Source organism: Garra rufa, chromosome 13 (assembly GCF_049309525.1).
Source record: "Garra rufa chromosome 13, GarRuf1.0, whole genome shotgun sequence".
Taxonomy (NCBI): Eukaryota; Metazoa; Chordata; class Actinopteri; order Cypriniformes; family Cyprinidae; genus Garra; species Garra rufa.
The window spans coordinates 7554224-7571733 of record NC_133373.1 but is presented as its reverse complement, the minus strand read 5'-3'; the positions used below and the strand labels follow the sequence as shown (position 1 = coordinate 7571733).

The 17510-nt window shown below is 36.4% G+C and overlaps 1 protein-coding gene across 1 annotated transcript in view; it reads left to right on the top strand.

The window, feature by feature from the left end:
- The first annotated feature begins 1343 nt into the window (after positions 1-1343).
- The window catches only part of fndc4a (fibronectin type III domain containing 4a), a 39841-nt gene continuing 23674 nt past the window's right edge, over positions 1344-17510 (top strand). Inside the window, exons 1-2 of the mRNA XM_073816500.1 lie at positions 1344-1805; positions 13589-13704. Of these exons, the coding sequence (XP_073672601.1) occupies positions 1730-1805; positions 13589-13704 (192 nt within the window). The 5' untranslated portion in view covers positions 1344-1729. The remainder of the gene's footprint in view (positions 1806-13588; positions 13705-17510) is intronic.

Below are 17510 nucleotides of genomic sequence, written 5' to 3'. Positions count from 1 at the left end.
GCTGGCTTTGCGTCCGAGATCTTGAGTCTTCCAGCAGGACAATGACCCAGAGTCCAGATCTAAATCCCATTGAAGACCTGTGGAGAGATCTTAAAATTGCTGTTGGGAAAAGGCGCCCTTCCAATATGAGAGACCTGGAGAAGTTTGCAAAGAAAGAGTAGTCCAAAATTCCGGGTGAGTGGTGTAAGAAACTTGATGGTTATAGGAAGCGACTGATTTCAGTTAATTTTTTCAAAGGGTGTGCAACCAAATATTAAGTTAAGGGTGCCAATAATTTTGTCCAGCCCATTTTTGGAGTTTTGTGTGACATTATGTCAAATTTTTGTTTTGTTCCAAAACACAGAAAGGAAATGTGTATAGCAAAACATGTGTTAATGCAATACTTTTCTGTGAGAAATACTTGATTTTCTGGAAAAAATTCAGAGGTGGCAACAATTTTGGCCATGACTGTATCTGTAATATTTTTTACCCAGGTGCTGTGTAGCTTTCTTGTAACCAAGATGCTGGGTCTTTTCTAATGGGTTATTAAATATTGGGTTATTTTTTTCTACCCAATCGATGAGTTGAGCTGTCTCCGATGTCTCCAATAAAACAATCGAGTTGCTGAGTTACAGTCAGTGCACAGGCTTTTTGCGTCCTCTACAGAAGAGAGCGGATTTGGTGCACTTCTTTAGCAAAATAAAGGTTTCTATATATTTTTTCATTTATAAAGTCTTTACTGTGTTGTAAACGATATTATTTTACACAACACAACATACAAGGACAAAATGTCAGTCAGCTCCATTAGCAGCGGCCTTTTCGCATGATGAAAACTCCAAAACATTTAACCTAACCAGCTGGGTCCAAACAAACCAGCATACATTCTGTCCAATATTTACCCAGTGCTGTGTTGCCAAATAACCCAAGTTGGGCTGTGTTTCACCCATTATTAGAGTGTATTAAAATGGCTGTATTTCACCAGCGAAAATGCACAGAAACTTCACAGAGTAGCCTAGTAATATTTTTCCACTAACAGAAACTATCCAAATTTCAGTCTCCTAGTCTTCTTTTAGCTAAAGGCATTCTTTTCCAAAACTGACTTCAAACCAAAATACGTTAAAAATCATTGTTTATGCTGCCTGAAACCCCTTTCAACGAAGAAAAACGAAAATTCATTCAGTTAAATGCTTGATTTTTCTGAAGGCTTTGTAATGAATGAGGGAACTCACTGAGTCTTGGCTATTGAGCAGTGTAGCATCACTGAGATCTCCACATTGTCCGGATGCGCGCACATTTATAAATAAATAAATCTGCTGTCTCTCTGACTCGCGTTCTCGCGCATCATCGCCGGAGCTGACCGTGGTGCTGATCGCCGCACGCTCGCTCAAGATGACATGCACGAGCTTCAGTAGCCTCTCTGAACACCTCCGACACTGAACTTGACGCTCCCTCACAACCTTCAGTTTGGAAGGAAAACCTTAAATAATCAAGCATGAATCTGAAGTGAGACGGAAGCATTTTGGAAGTCGACGGAAAGTCAATATTAAACCTGACGCTGACATGGACGTTCCAGCACGTGTTTTAATGGGATTTGCGAACATGATGTCCATCGTGAGATTTCTATCGTACTTTATTTAAGATGTGTTTATTTGGATGAGTCTATATTTATAATGTTGCTATAAACAAACCGTTTAGAAGCAAAAGAAGACAACTACATCTATTTGGATTCTTGGACATTTGAAGTGGAGATATGGCTCGCGTTCTTGTCCTTGTTAACTCAGTCGGACTGTTGCTCTTCGGTAGTGAAATGTTTCTGGTGGGAGCAAGTAAGTTTATTTGTCTGATAATCAGCGTTCAGTCTTGTATTAAATGGATGCACTTGAGCTTCTGCAAATGAGATGAACTGAACCTTTGTATGTCATGTCAAATCGGTTACATAAATATCATGATTGTTGAATTCAGAACGACAGGTACTTAAATAACCTCCAGTATGTCGAATGGTTTTAATATAGAATAGACAAATACAAACGTTAAAATGCTGATTAAATTCTAAGCGCTTTGACTGGTTAAGAGAATAGTACTGCCTAAATTGGGCTAACAATTGAATTTTATCATTGGTTTATTATTTTAATTTGACTCAATTCAGTCTGAATTCTCTGCATATTCTTGGCAAGTGGTTGTTGTACTTTCACTTTAAGTTGTACAGTGGATATTCATTATGTTACACATAAATAAGTTGATTGCAAAATACTAGTTTAATTACAAAATATTACATCAAAACTATCTCAAATTGCCCCATGTAATGCTGGTCAGAATAAACAGCAATCAACCATTGAGCTGCAGTTTTTTTCTACAATATATTGCATTGAATAAATGATTTCTTAACGTTCACTGTGTATTACAGAAAATGTAACAGTAAGAAACAGTAACATTCATGTATTTCGGTAAATTCTTTTATTAAAAGAGACTTATGACTTGTGATTCGCTGCAAATTGAACACCATGCTTTACTGTCTGAGCTACAGGAATATCCTGGCAATATTTTTACTAAACAGATAGTTCTTGCATCCGTCTTGAATATTTTGGGTGGAATTAGTGAATTTTTAAGCACGGCATGAAGGTATGGAAGCATGTCTGGAAAATACTATCCTGTATTGTTCTGATCCTTTCCCTTTTTTCCTGATTGAGTCATCTGGGATTCTGCGGTAGCTTTGAAAAGGCAGCAGTTGGCACTTCTGTTCTCACAAGCACATCTGAAATATGAACACTTCCATTGCTGAAAGTTGCTTTTCGGAAACCAGGACATTTCTCCTTTTGCAAAATAGATTACACCTGTCAGAGAAATCATAACAGAATACTGGAACATTCATTCTCAACGCATATTAAAAGTAATAATTTAATAGTAGTCTTTACATTCATCTTTTCTAAGCCATTCATCAACACAAATGTATGCAAACTGTAGAAAGTCATGTCCAATACTGTATGTGCATGGCATAAAAGACGCACTTGATTAAATTCAAACAGAGGAATATGTGAGAAATTATGATCATGCCGTTTGAAATCTGTCCTAGTTTATGATCCGGAGCAGCTTCTTTGCAGAGATTTAGAACTGGGGAATAATTTATATTCATCTTGGTTTCTTTTCCTTGACAACAGGCACCTGAAATGTGCTAGTTAGTGTCAACCAAAAATTAAAATCTGCTGAAAATGTATCCTCAGGCCATCCAAGATGTAAATGAGTTTCATCATCGGAACAGATTTGGAGAAATTTAGCATTACATCACTTGCTCACCAATGGATCCTCTGCAGTGAATGAGATTTCAAGCAGCCCAATAAAAACATCACAGTCCAGTCTATAATTTAATGCTTTGTGAAGTGAAAAGCTCCAGTGAAAAAGTTGTCTCTTCTGAGTTTCAAGAGAAATATGCACAGATCAAGCACCATTTACAAAGAAAAACTTGTTTAGAGAAATCTGTTGGTGGATTTTGATGTTAGACTAGACTTTTTCGCTGGAGGAAGCATTATAATGGATTATGGGCTCTCATTTTGACCAGAAGAGACAAATTGATTGCTTTCTCATTCTGATGGCACCCATTCACTGCAGAGGATCCATTGGTGAGCAAATGATGGAATGCTGAATTTCTCCAAATCTGTCCTGATTAAGAAAGAAACTCATCTACATTTTCTAAATTTACAGTAAATTTACATTTTTTGGTGAACTATTTCATTTGAACTTACATAAGATCGAGACTGAGTTTGATGTTGGTGAAATAAAAAAAAGTACACTAACGCAACTCTGAATCCCACTGAACAAACTTTGGGATGAAATTTGAAATCAGCAAGCACATATGGGTTTGGTGTTGATGTGTTCAAATACTTTTGGCCATGTAGTTTATATCCAGAGGATTTCTGCTGAAATTGGCTGCCTGTTATATATTGTCAGACTTCCAGACCTCATCTGGCCCGTAGTGAGGTGACAAGAGAATTGCATCGCCGGGCCAGACCTGGTGGAGCGTGGTCACCAATTACATTGACCTTAAACTGCCACACTGTCTAATTTCACCTCTTGTGGACACAGGGAGGGGGAAATGTTCACGGATCACCGCTAGACCCTATACAAACCAATCAAATGAGTTTACATAGCTGAGAATGCCATTGACAGTGGGAAATGAGGTTGCACTTGTGCACAGGTGATATTGTGCAGCATAAATGCATGACTGTGTCATCTCATTAACATTCATAGGTATTTGTCTGAAGAGTTGGACAGACACCGAGCATGCAATATTAACACTGACAGCATTTAAAATGTATGAATGTTTACAAATCCTTTAAGATTTATAGAATATTGTTTTGAAATGAGATTTAAATGATTAAATCTTTTGATAGCACAGTCAAAAATCAATACATGTGAGCATGTGAATGTCTGAATGCATACTAATAAGATGACTATCATATATGCTGTGTGTACGGCGACCATTGATGACATCTAGTTTGAAACAAAGAAAAGCAAAAATGTAATTTACAAAAGCTTTCAACATTTCCACACAAAAGTAGGATTCAGTCTCCACATGTTTAGTTTTGTTTGTGTGCGTGACTCTTTTTTATGTGTCTTTGAAAAGTGCTTTGCCTTGAAATATAAAGACATAAAAATGTAATTATAGAGAAACATCAAGTGTAGGATGCTAGTTTCAGATCTAATAGAAAACAAAAATAAAACTCTACAAGGACAAGGGAAAAATTTAATTGCAAATTATGCACTGTCAAAAAAATGTGCAAAATTTCTACCCTCAAAGTTAATTGTCCCTCATTTAGCCCTGTGGTCTGTAGGGCTGGGAAAATAAATGATGCATTGCAAATTGAGAAATGATTCTGCGTCGATTCTCAGAATCTCCCCCCTTAAAACACGATTGTGCTAGTTTTGAGCAGCAATTGGGCTGGTTTTGTTGTAAAAACCTGGCAACCATCACGCAGTGAAAAATACAACGGTGGAGCAAAGATAAAACCGATAACGCGTTGACAGACAAAACAGAGCAAGTTACTTAAGGGTCAATTACGTGACGCTCTTAAGCGCTCATCTTTGTGAATATTTGAGTATGTGGTTAGACTAGTTTAGAGCGCCATCTGCTGGTAAAAACTAAGCTCAGATTTAATTCCAGAGAGAATCGCGACGAATTCAAAGAATCATGATGTGTCGATTTATCATCTCAGCCCTAATTTGTGCAATAATGATGAGGAATTTTCAGTCATTCTTTTTGAAAGTTAATTTGTAACACTAGTAGATGGGAAAAAGTGACGATTTTTATTAGTGAGCACATAATTCAGATTTATTCAACAAAAACTTTGAGTAAGATGTTTAATCATTCACTCAACTGATTTGTTCAAAACCGCTTAATCAATAAAGAATAGCTCACCTAAAAATGAAAATTTCCTTCAAATTTTCAGGTCTTCTGAATGGTGCTCAACAAAAGCGCTCATCAGCGCTCTTCTTCATGAGCATTTGAGTACGCGGGTAAAAACTAGATTAGAGTGCCATCTGCTGTTAAAAACTAAGCTTGGAATCGATCCACTAATCACAATGCATTAAATTATCGTCTGAGCCCTAATTTGTGCAATGGGTATGATGAATTTTCAATTATTCTTTTTGAAAGTTAATATGTTAACAAGTAATAATTCAGAAGACTCAACAGCGCTCATTTTTTTAAAAAGTTGAGTGAGTCATTTAATCATTCACTCAACCGATTTGTTCAAAACCGCTGAATCAATAAAGAATAGGTTAAATAAAAATGAAAATTTCCTTCAAATTTCCAGGTCTTCTCCATCTAATGTTAGTGAATGGTGATCAACGTAGACCATTTTTGACAATTGTTTACAATAAACTAATATGCCTACATCTCACATGACCTATATTTGTCGCCTGAGGTCGTATGGATTATGAGATTTTTGAATTAATCACGATTCTCTCTGGAATCAATTCTGAGCTTAGTTTTGAACAGCAGATGGCACTGCATGCTTTAGAAACAGTCGTACTCTGTTTGCTTCCAATTCCTTACACACATTGAAGCTTAAAATAAATTCATAAAGTTTGAAAACATTTAAAAAAATTACAAGTCAGTGTGCTGTATTTGCATTAATCTTGTGCTGTTCAGCACTCTTTTTTCGAGCATTTGATTGTGTGGTTAAAAACAAGATTAGAGCGCCATCTACTGTTAAAAATCAAGCTCAGAATCAATTCCAGACAGAATCAATCCACGAATCATGATGCATCGATTTATTATTGCAGCCCTAATTTGTGCAATTATCAGGAATAATTTCAGTAATTCTTTTGGAAAATGAATATGTTACACCAGTAGGTGGCAACAAGTGACTTGATCTTTATGAGTAATTACATAATTCAGATTTATTCAACAGCACTGATTTATTCAAAAACTTTGAGTGAGTCATTTAATTATTCACTCAATCGATTTGTTCAAAACCGATGAATAGGCTACCATGGGCACCATTCATTTAAATTAGATGGGAAAAAATCCAATAAGTTTTCCTCAAAAATCGTACATTTCTTTTTGGCTGAAGAAAGAAAGACCTATACATGTAAAGGGTTAAAGAGATGAAATAATTAATTACTCACCCTTATGTCATTCCAAACCTGTAAGACCTTTGTTTATCTTCACAACACAAATTAAGACATTTTTGATGAAATCCGAGAGCTTTCTGACCCTGCCAGCAATGCAACTACCACGTTCAAAGTCCAGAAAGGTAGTAAGGAATTGTTCAAATAGTCCATGTGACACCAGTGGTTCAACTGTAATTTTATGAGAATACTTTTTGTGCACAGAGAAAACAAAAATAACTTTATTCAACAATTTCTTCTCTTATGTGTCAGTCTTTGACATGGTACTTTCATAAACGTCTGTCGAAGACAGATTAATCTTGAACCACTGCTGTCACAAGGACTATTTTAACAACATATCCTATTTTTGAGTGCTCCATCTTGTCCTTAGAAAACCCACTGACTCTTCAAGGGTGGTGTGGGGTGTGTTCTGGTGTTACAGTGACACCTCGCTCCGTCGGGAAAGTGCAGAGTTCCCCTGAGGCTGAGACGCGCTCCCTCTGTGGCTTTGTGTTGATAGAAAACCCTGCAGCTCCATCTGCGAGTGCATTGTCTGCCCTGAGAGGATCAGACAGCACATTTCACGATATCTATCATGAAGCACTAACCCCTTACCAGAATCCATTGCATGCCTGGAGGTCATTAGAGCATGAGATAACATAGTGATGGCCAGAGCTGGTGTGAGGGAGATGCCACATTTAGGCTGTGAAGACAAATGACTTGGTGTTGTATTCTCTTTATTGCATCCAGCACACTGACAGAGGTAGCAAGATTCATTTAAATCCTAAATTTGGATAAGAAACCAATCGATATGCATGTTTGCAATTTAAACTGAGGTTGGGCGGACTTGCATCTTGCATTACATAGTTGTAGTCTAAATGTGTATTTTTAGCTGGCAGGATCGTACTTGTGGATCGTAGTTGAAGACTGCATGTTGAAGGTGTCTTTGAAGGAGATTTTGGAGCGGCCTGTGGCTACTCTCAGATCATGAGGAACAGTTGAAGTGCTGCTATGTGCCTGTTTCCTGTGAATTACTCTGACAGGATGTCTGTGTCTCATGTGGCCTCTTGCTTTTTAACTGTATGCTCTGTGTTTTACCCAGGGTGACCTGCGCTCCTCTTTCTGTTATGTAACAGATTTGAGTGCATCTGTGTGTGAGTGGTCGAGACGTGACAGATAATGATAGACAGTCTTATTTTACATCAAATGTATACTTGCTTTTTGTGGGTTTAAGTTTAGAGCTATAAACATATATCACTCCTTGTCAGATGCTAATGGAAGTAAGCAAAGCTTGCATCAGTATATTCATCTAAGTTTGCAGTGGACATTTGTGAGACACTTCTTCAACATCTGACGTAATGCAGTTTAGTAAAAGCATACAGACAACAGAAGTAGTTACTAAAAGACTGATATTTCTATATTGGCCTATATGCTGCAACATGCACATGAAGCATATATTTTTGCCCTTTTTTTCTTATTTAAACACTAAATGAGATGCATTACAAAAATTCGGTTTGCTGTTTCTGTTTCTAAAAGTGGAAGCTGATTTATGTGAGATTAAAAACATAATATATTATTAAATAGTATATTTTCTATATGTATCTTAGCAGTATAAATCAACATAAGTGACCCTGGACCACAAAACCAGTCTTAAGTAGCACGGGTATATTTGTAGCAATAGCCAAAAATACTATCTTTCTTTCATGTCAAAAATCATTAGGATATTAATCATTAGGATACAAATATTTTGTAAGTTTTCTACCATAATTATATCAAAAATTAATTTTTGATAAGTATTATGCATTTCTAAGAACTTCATTTGGACAACTTTAAAGGTGATTTTCTCAATATTTAGATTTTTTGCACCTAGATTTTCAAATAGGTGTATCTCAGCCAAATATTGATTTATCCTAACACATACATCAATAAAAACCTTATTTGTTCAGCTTTCAGATGATGTATAAATCTAGAAAATATTATTAGACTGGAACAACATGGAGTGGGTGAATTATGTATTTTTGTTGTATATTTTCATTCATTCAGACAGCAAGATAATACAAGGCAAATGCTGCTAGTTCCACCATAACTCACGTCTTCCTTTATCCAAACAATTATTTTCCACATCACTAAAGAGCTTATGCCTCGCCATCAATCATAATTTATTTGAAGCTACCTTCAGACATGTGTAACCTCTATTACTTCAAGGACAATGAGCTCTTGTGGGGAAAATGTGAGGTAAATGTCATGGTTAAAATGACAAAAACCTAAAGAATTGTTTCTTATGAACCTTCTATTTCTGGTCAGTGGTCAGTGAAGAATGTTCATTATATTAGGTTAATATATTGAGAAAACTGGCAATTTATTATGTATCTTTAGAACTTTCTGGACATTGGCGTCAAACTGTTAGCTGAATGGATTCTTAGTCACTGGGACTGTTTTGAAATTGAAACATTTTGCTGCTTTCTGTGACAAATTATCAGTTGTAATGATCAGACATAATTTAATAGACTCTGAGGTGCAAATGCAATTGTTGATGTGGTAAACATGACCCTGGCAGATGTTCTCCCATGATATCAGTTTATGAAAATCTTTCATTTTTCACTTCACTGAGCATCTGCTGGACAGATGGAATGAAACTGGCTTGGCATTTAGCATGTAATTACACACTCCAACAGTGATGTGTTTTGCGCTTACACTAATGGACAAAACTAATATTATTTAGAATTTCAGTTATCTAACAAATATGTCTGTGAATTAATTTGTTAATTAGGCAGACTTATCGCGATTTATTGCACCAACAAATAGGTGGCGAAAAGTGACTTTATGAGCAATCTTTATGAGTGAGTACGGATAAATTAATATTATCACTAATAAATTAGTGTGGCTTAATATAACATCTCTTACTGAAATCAGTGTGGTTTGACGTCAACCATTTGATGAGCTACTGGTGCTACCTGTTGCTATTTTTACAATACTGATACGATGCCACATTGTGTGGCTTTTGGTTGTAATTTACAGTGGAAGGGCAGCAAGAGAAGCGATGTAAATCTACACTGCATTCCTAGTGATAGGAAGCGGAGAAAAGAATGGGAGGTGCCTGTAGACTAATAAATTTTCCTAAAGACCTGCGTCTTTGTTCTCTCCACTTTAGCCCTGATGCCTTTGAGGCTTTTAGTAGACCACATCCACTGAAAGAGTTTACAAATGGCAAAGACAAGAAATGCTAGATGCCATCCTGGCAGGATGTAAACATGTGGATGCTTGTCACAACCATTTCATGTCATCGAAATAATGGCGCCCAACATAGTCCAAAATATGTATAAAACAATGGGATTTTTTTTTTTAAATAACGCAAATCATGGGTTTTCTGCTACATATTTCAGTAAGAGACATAATTTACGTTATATTAAGCCATACAAGTCTTAATACCTGGGATTCCCATTGAAAAAATAATAATTAAAAAACAGTGATTTATTCAGAAAATCATAGAATCGTTTACTCAACAGATTTGTTCAACACAGCTGAATCATTCAAGAATGAAAGGTTTATTTGCAACTAATTTAAAGTAAAGTAAGCTACTCAAAATTAACTTTATATGTGACCCTGGACCACAAAACTAGTTTTAAGTGGCATTGGGATATTTGTAGAAATAGCCAAAAATACATTGTAGTGCTCAAAATTATCGATTTTTCTTTTATGCCAAAAATCATTAGGATATTATATAAAGATCATGTTCCATGAAGATATTTTGTAAATTTCCTACTGTAAATATATCAAAACTTAATTTTTGATTAATATGCATCGCTGAGAATTACATTTGGACAACTTTAAAGGCAATTTTCTCTGTGTTTTGATTTTTTTGCAGCCTCAGATTCCAGATTTTTAAATAGTTGTATCTCAACCAAATATGGTCCTATCCTAACAAACTTATTTATTTAGCTTTCAGATGATGTATAAATTTAAATTTCAAAAAACTGACCCTTATGACTAGTTTAGTGGTCTAGGGTCACATCTAATGATATATTATATATTGTTCATTCTCACAATTGTGCTCTTTTTCCCTTGTGTCTACAGCCGAAAGTATACTTCCCCTGTCCATGTTTTTCACATGTAATATTGTGGAAATATATAACATACAACAGCCAGTGTAGATGTAGAGCTCATAATAACCCCTTGCACACAGAATGACACAAAAACAACAATGTAGCTGCAAATTTAGGAACTCATTAAAACTGAAGGTTTGATGCATGTGACCCCATAGGTGCTTTGATGTCGCAGTCAGCCTTCACCGAGGTGGCCTTCTCCTTTCTCAAAATGATTATACATGGCACAGAGCTAGAGTCAGACCTCTCACCATCCAATTTACACAGCCATTGCTAAGGGCAAGAAAGACCAGCATAATCAGCCGTGACCCCTATTGTGTATGATCATAGCTGCATGGAGATCAGTGCTGCTATACTAGTGACCTCCTAGGGCGTCAACATGGGGCATTGATTATCAGTCTGATACTGAGTATGATCTTTCAGCATTGTGATGCATTATTATGGGTTTTGTTGCTGATGATTAGCGCCAGAGAACAGCAGACAAATGGCGAATGTAGATCCAAGCTCCTCTGCTTGCCTTATAGTATACTATTATATAGTATATCTGCTGCGCTGCTGAATTGCAGCTGCTACTGCTGCAAAGCAAGAAAAGGAATTTGTTACTGCCAATACGTACACCAATACGTTGAGGATAACTGAGGGACCCATATGCAACTATTACAGAAGGTTCAAACACTCACTGATGCTCCAGAAGGAAAAACAATGCATTAAGAGCTGGGAGATGTGTACATTTTTCTTATTTTGTCTAAATATCATTTTTTTTTATTTAGTACTGCCCTTTAGAGGTTACAGAAGATAGTTACATGTTACCAAGAAGACAAAATAACCAATTTACTCTGATCTTCGAATTCAAAAAGTTTTCATCCCAGGGCTTTTAATGCATGTTTTATTTTTTATTTTCTGGAGCATCGGTGAGTGTTTGAACCTTCTGAAAAGATCGATCTCAAAATCATAGTCATTTTTGGAAAGGGTTCAAATACACAAAAAAATTCTGAAAAACCAAAGAATTTGTGGCACCTGAAGGATTTTTCTGAAGAACAGCAGACAGTTTAACTGTTTAGGACAAACAAGGGACTCATGAACAAGGGACTCATGAACAACTATCACTAAAAAAAAAAAAAAAAAAAAAAAAAAACCAGCTGTGGATCATTCAGGTAACAACACAGTATTAAGAATCAAGCATATGTAAATTTTACTTTAAAAATATCTTATTCAGGTCAAATAATTAACATTTTACAGATTCTGCAAGGTGAAGGTGTATGTAAACTTTTGACCTCAACTGTAATATCCCACAGAAGATCTGTACAGGTGGAGCTGGGGAGGTGGAGGGTTTCAGAGCCGAGGAGCTAATATGTATAATTTATGGGTAAATAAAGTACAAAGATGTACCTTTTAACTCTTGTACCTTAGCATACCACCCTAGTGACACTGTAATATTTATAAAATCATATTTTTCAATACTAACATTTATCAATAGAAATAAAAGTTTGTTTAAAAAAGTTTCAGGCATGTGTTACTGTTATCCAACCTGGTATATTTTTTTAAATAAATAATTTGTAATAATTAGTTTTTTATGCTAATTTAATATTTATCTGAAGAAAATAATGCCTGAAACTCATTTTTCCTCTAGTAAACTCTACTGGGAGAAAACAATTGTCAGGTGTTATTCAGTTCTCTATTGATAGAAAGTGCCTGCTAATTCTGTGGTACTTTGGTAAAGATGCGTCATACAGATCTGGAACGGAATCGTTGTGAAACAAGCCACAACCTATTTCAAAACAGCTGTTATGTAACTTAGCTAAGAGTCTGTATTTGTTATTGTTGATGTTCGGGTACAGGAACAAAAAAACACCCCTTCCCCTTTTTGCAGTCGCCCACACAAACACATAAAGTCCATTAGAGCACTGCTCAGAGGAGATGCCAGAAAATGCTCTCATGGTTCAGTCTAGTTCACCGCCTTTCTATTTTCTCCAGAGCGACAGAGGCATGTGCTAGAGTATTGGACCTGCCACCGTTCTCCTCTGCTTTTCGTGAGACTAATTAGCTTGTCTATTGCTTCCTAAATCATGATCGAGCACCCTACAGCTGAGCTGAATTAAAAAAAGGACCCACATAAAAGCCTCATATAGGACACAGTGTGTTGAATTCAGTCAATTCCAGAAAGCAGTTTCAATTTAATGCAGTCATGAGAAGATCACTTCTGCTTTGCATTATATCTTTTATTTCCATTTCTTGGTATTTTTATGAAACTCACTTGATTAAATCACTGGTGATTTCCGAGTTCGCTTTTGTCGCTTTGCAGACGCCTCTAAACGCCGACTCATTTAATCACAAAAAAAGTGGTGAATTGGTAATATAGCAATAATGGACCCAAACAACTTTCAAGATTTAAACATGTCGCCCAGAGGGGATGTACTAGCATTAAGGGAAAAGAAATGTTGCATAAAACATCTCTGGGACTTCTAGTGGGTTTGCTTTTAGAGAGAGCCCCTCAGGGAGCTAGCCGGTGAGAAGAGATCAAGCCACAGAGTAAATGTTTTACATGCCAAATCTGATTGGTCAGATTGGAAAGCTTTCTTGGCAGGCGACTCAGACAAATAAGCAAGTAAAAACAGAGCACAGCAACATATTTCAAACCTGTGGATTATTGTCGTATTTTCATAGGAAGTTAATAGCTTGTCCATGACTAGTTAGTAAGTTATTGCTTTGTACTAGTTTCTGCACTAAAAACAATGGAAATGTTCTGGTGTCAGTTAAAGTATGGAAGTAAATGATTTCTATTGCCCTATAATTAATAGCACAGAATAATTGAACAATGAGGCCTGACAAGTTATGAATTGTATATCAATTATTAGGGTTCAATAGATTCAAAGTTAATAGCATTGATTTTGTGTTTCTAGACCGTCCACCTGCTCCAGTTAATGTGTCGGTCATGCACCTGAGAGCGGATTCAGCAACCGTATCATGGGAGGTGCCTGAGGGAGACATCATCATCGGCTTTTCCATCTCCCAACAGGTAAATAATAACTTTTCAAAAAAGTCTATTATTTCGAATCACACTCTTAAAAATAAAGGTGCTTCACAATGGCATTGTAACAGATTGACAGACGCGTGAAGCGGACGGATCCATACGCAAGCTTTTATTATTTATTATTATCAGATTACTATTTCAAGCAACTAGTTAAGTAACGCATTACTTTTTAATTGGCAAGAAAATATCTAAGTTACTTTTTCAGATAAATAACGTCAGTTACACCCCCCCCCCCAATTTATTATAATTCATCTCAATCACAAAAAACAGATTCAGTATTCCTCAAAATGAATAAAAACAGTGCAATGCAACTCAAGAGTATGATGCAATCCTTCAATAATTAAAATGTTAAATAATACAAATACCCTTTATTTAATCCCATTTTATTAACCAGTGTCTTTGCTGCTGACCTTCGATGATCCAATTCAACCATACTAATAAGCAAAAATTACTCAAGATATTCTAACATTTCTTTTTTGTTGCTAAAGAGTGTTTGAGAGTAAGAGTGAGAGAACTTTCTTCTTCTGCTTTCTACTGTGCTGATGTGAATTTACTTTTTCCTTTAGCCTGAGGCTTATTCATTTCACTTTTAATGCGAAAGAGCTACATTTGCCAAAAATAGAACTTAGAACGTAACGTAAATGTAACGTAAATGTAACGTAACGCATTCCATTCCATTAAAAGTAACTAAGTAATGTAATTAGTTACTTTTTTAAGGAGTAACGCAATATTGTAATGCATTACATTTAAAAATAACTTTTTCCAAAACTGGTCACCAGTGTCAATATCACAAATAATTAATACTAGCCTAAATAAAAACAAACAATCAATACAATAGCACAAAAAACTATGGTAGAATTAATAAATAAGAAATATATAGACATATATATATATATACAGACATATAGAGTAATCAGATGTATAAAAACACTGCATATTCTTCACTGTGTAAATTAAATATAGATTTCTTCTTCTTTAGTCATGAACAGTGAGAGATTTTCTCTTTTTTGTTGTTTATTTAACATGAATGACAGACAGCAGGGATATCAGACTGCTGTCACTTTAAGAGCCGCCCTCATCCAATATGCCATTATATATGCGTTTTCTTTCTCAGCTGTTTGCTTTCAATTATGACCTAAATTACTGTGTTTATGAGGATACTTGCAAAGGCGACCATTTTGACATATAAAAGTGTGTATAACCATTAAAGGCCAATAAAGCGACAAAAATAACTCAGTTCAGTACTCCATCATCTTCATGTGTGTGTGCCTTTCTGTCAGCATTCAGAAACAGACTTTTAGACAGCACATGCATATAGCAAAATGAGTTCTCTTTCAATGCTGATAGCATTTCATCAGCTTGAAAACACTTGTTTTTAAATGGCATGTGTGACCACGTAGCATTGTCACGTGAGCATATAATCATGATAGATATGATAGTCCAAAACCTCCACAGGTTAACAAATTTCTACCAGTTAGTCGTGTAGATTAGTCTATGTAGATGTGATTACTGTCACATCCTTATTGTAAAAGATTAACATGGTTTTTACTCAAATTAAGAAGCTATTTATTAAGTGACATTTTGAGCAATTACAAATATATCTGTCAATCACGTTATGCAATAGGTTGTCTGCATGTCTGTAATGGCTGTGCAGGCGACGCTCACAGATTAATGCATTATTCATTTAGCCAAGGACTTCTATCAGACTCCCCCACACCTAGAGGCTGCTTCAGAGCCCAAGGGCAGAGGAAAGTGCTTTGGATCTATTTGCAGACTCTAAAGACCAACGAAGGCAGAGCTAAATGCAACATTAAGTTACAGGGCAGAATTATAGCTGAAATGAAAGGCTGTCGTGTTTGGCTTTCAGGGCTTCGAGAAGATCCTTTAGCTCCCTAACATGTGATTTATACTTATTAGGTGACCTCATAGAAAGCGCTTACTGTTACTGTACTGCTGACCTCTAGACCGCATGAGCCATTTGAAATGGCAGCAAATACCAGCCTAAAGCTGTAGGTGATGTTTCAGAGTTTGTAAATTCAACAGGAACCTTTAAAAAATTTTTTTGAGGTTTGGAAGAACATTTAAATATATGTGACCCTGGACCAGTCATAAGGTTTTATTATTGCGATTTATACATCAACTGAAAGCTGAATAAATAAGCGTTCCATTAATGTATAGATGTATGTTTTAACCAGTTGAAGAGAAACACTCACCTATTGCCATGAGAAAGCTTGAAAGAGCCAGGTTATTTTTTATTATAACTCTGATTGGATTCGTCTGAAAGAAGGAAGTCATATACGCCTAGGATGGCTTGAGGATGAGTAAATAATGGGCTAATTTTAATTTTTGGGTGAACTAACCCTTAAATGCTTCAGTAGCCCCAAAAAAAGTTAGACAATGGTTAGTGGGAGCATTTTAGAGAAGATCATTTTCTAATTTGATTGGCCTAGATCAGGGTTCCTCAAATCTTACCCTGGAGGTCCAATGCGCTGCAGAATTTAGCTCCAACCCTGATGAAACTCACCTGCCTGTGATTCTCTAATGATCCTGAAGATCTTGATTAGCATTCTTAGGTGTGTTTTATTAGGGTTAGAGCTAAACTCTGCAGTGCATTGGACCTCCAGGGTAAGATTTGAGGATCCCTGGCCTAGATGTACCGTTTTCCATCAAGGCAGTTTAAGTGCTAGTTCAGAGCCAGAGCCTAGTTTCAAATTGTTTCTTTGTCTTTCGACACCCTAAGCACCAGCTTTGAACCAGGAAAAGTGGTTCGTAAGTAGCACCAAAACATTGCTTGTGTAGAAGTAAAAACCACTTGTGTCAGAGATTGGGGGTGGAGTTTTCATGACCAACAATATGAACAGTAGACAGGGCTTTTTTAAAAGAAAAATTAGCTAAACAGAAACCCGTTGGATTTCGATGTAGGTTCGCAAAGCCATTGTTGATATTATTGTTTGGTATATGTAGGCGCTGCATGGATTGGTTGGCATGTGGCATTGAAGTACCGATAGAGCAGTTCACAAGCTTTAAGAGTCATCTAATCTGAAGCCTAGTGTTTTTTGTTGTTTTTTGTTCTCCCTGCTGAAAAAAAACTGCTAAAACCAGCCTAGACTGGTTGGCTGGTTTAGCTGGTCATAGCTAGTCAGCAGGCTGGTTTTAGAGAGGTTTTGAGAGACCAGCTAAAACCAGCTACTTCCAACTTAAATCAGCTAAGATCAGCCAACCAGCATAGGCTGGTTTTAGCATTTTTTTGTTTGTTTGCTTGTTTGTTTTTTTCCAGCAGGGCTAGTATTGCTAGGAAAGATGAGACCTATTCAATAAAATAAGACCTGGCTCTGTGGTGGCTCTCTAGCCTGTGGAAAAGCCATCCGGTTCTTAGAAGGCTCACCAGTCAAACCAACTCCGAACTGGCAATAGCGCTAGCTATGAACTAGCACCCGCTTCCTGCTGATGGAAAAGAGGCCTCAGAGCCCAGACCTCAACCCAGTCGAACACTTTGGGGATGAACTGCATTGGAGATTGTGCATCAATGCCTGTTCTCACAATTGCTGTACTGGCAAAAATTCCCACAGAAACATTCCAAAACCTTGTAGAAAGACTTCCCGGAAAAGTGGAAGCTATAGCTGCAAAGGGGAGACCAACTCTATTAATGTCTATGTATTTAGAATACAATGTCATTAAAGGGATAGTTCACCCAAGAATGAAAATTCTGTAATTAATTACTCATTCTCATGTCGTTTCAAACCCATAAGACCTTCGTTCATTCTTGGAACACAAATTAAGATATTTTTGAT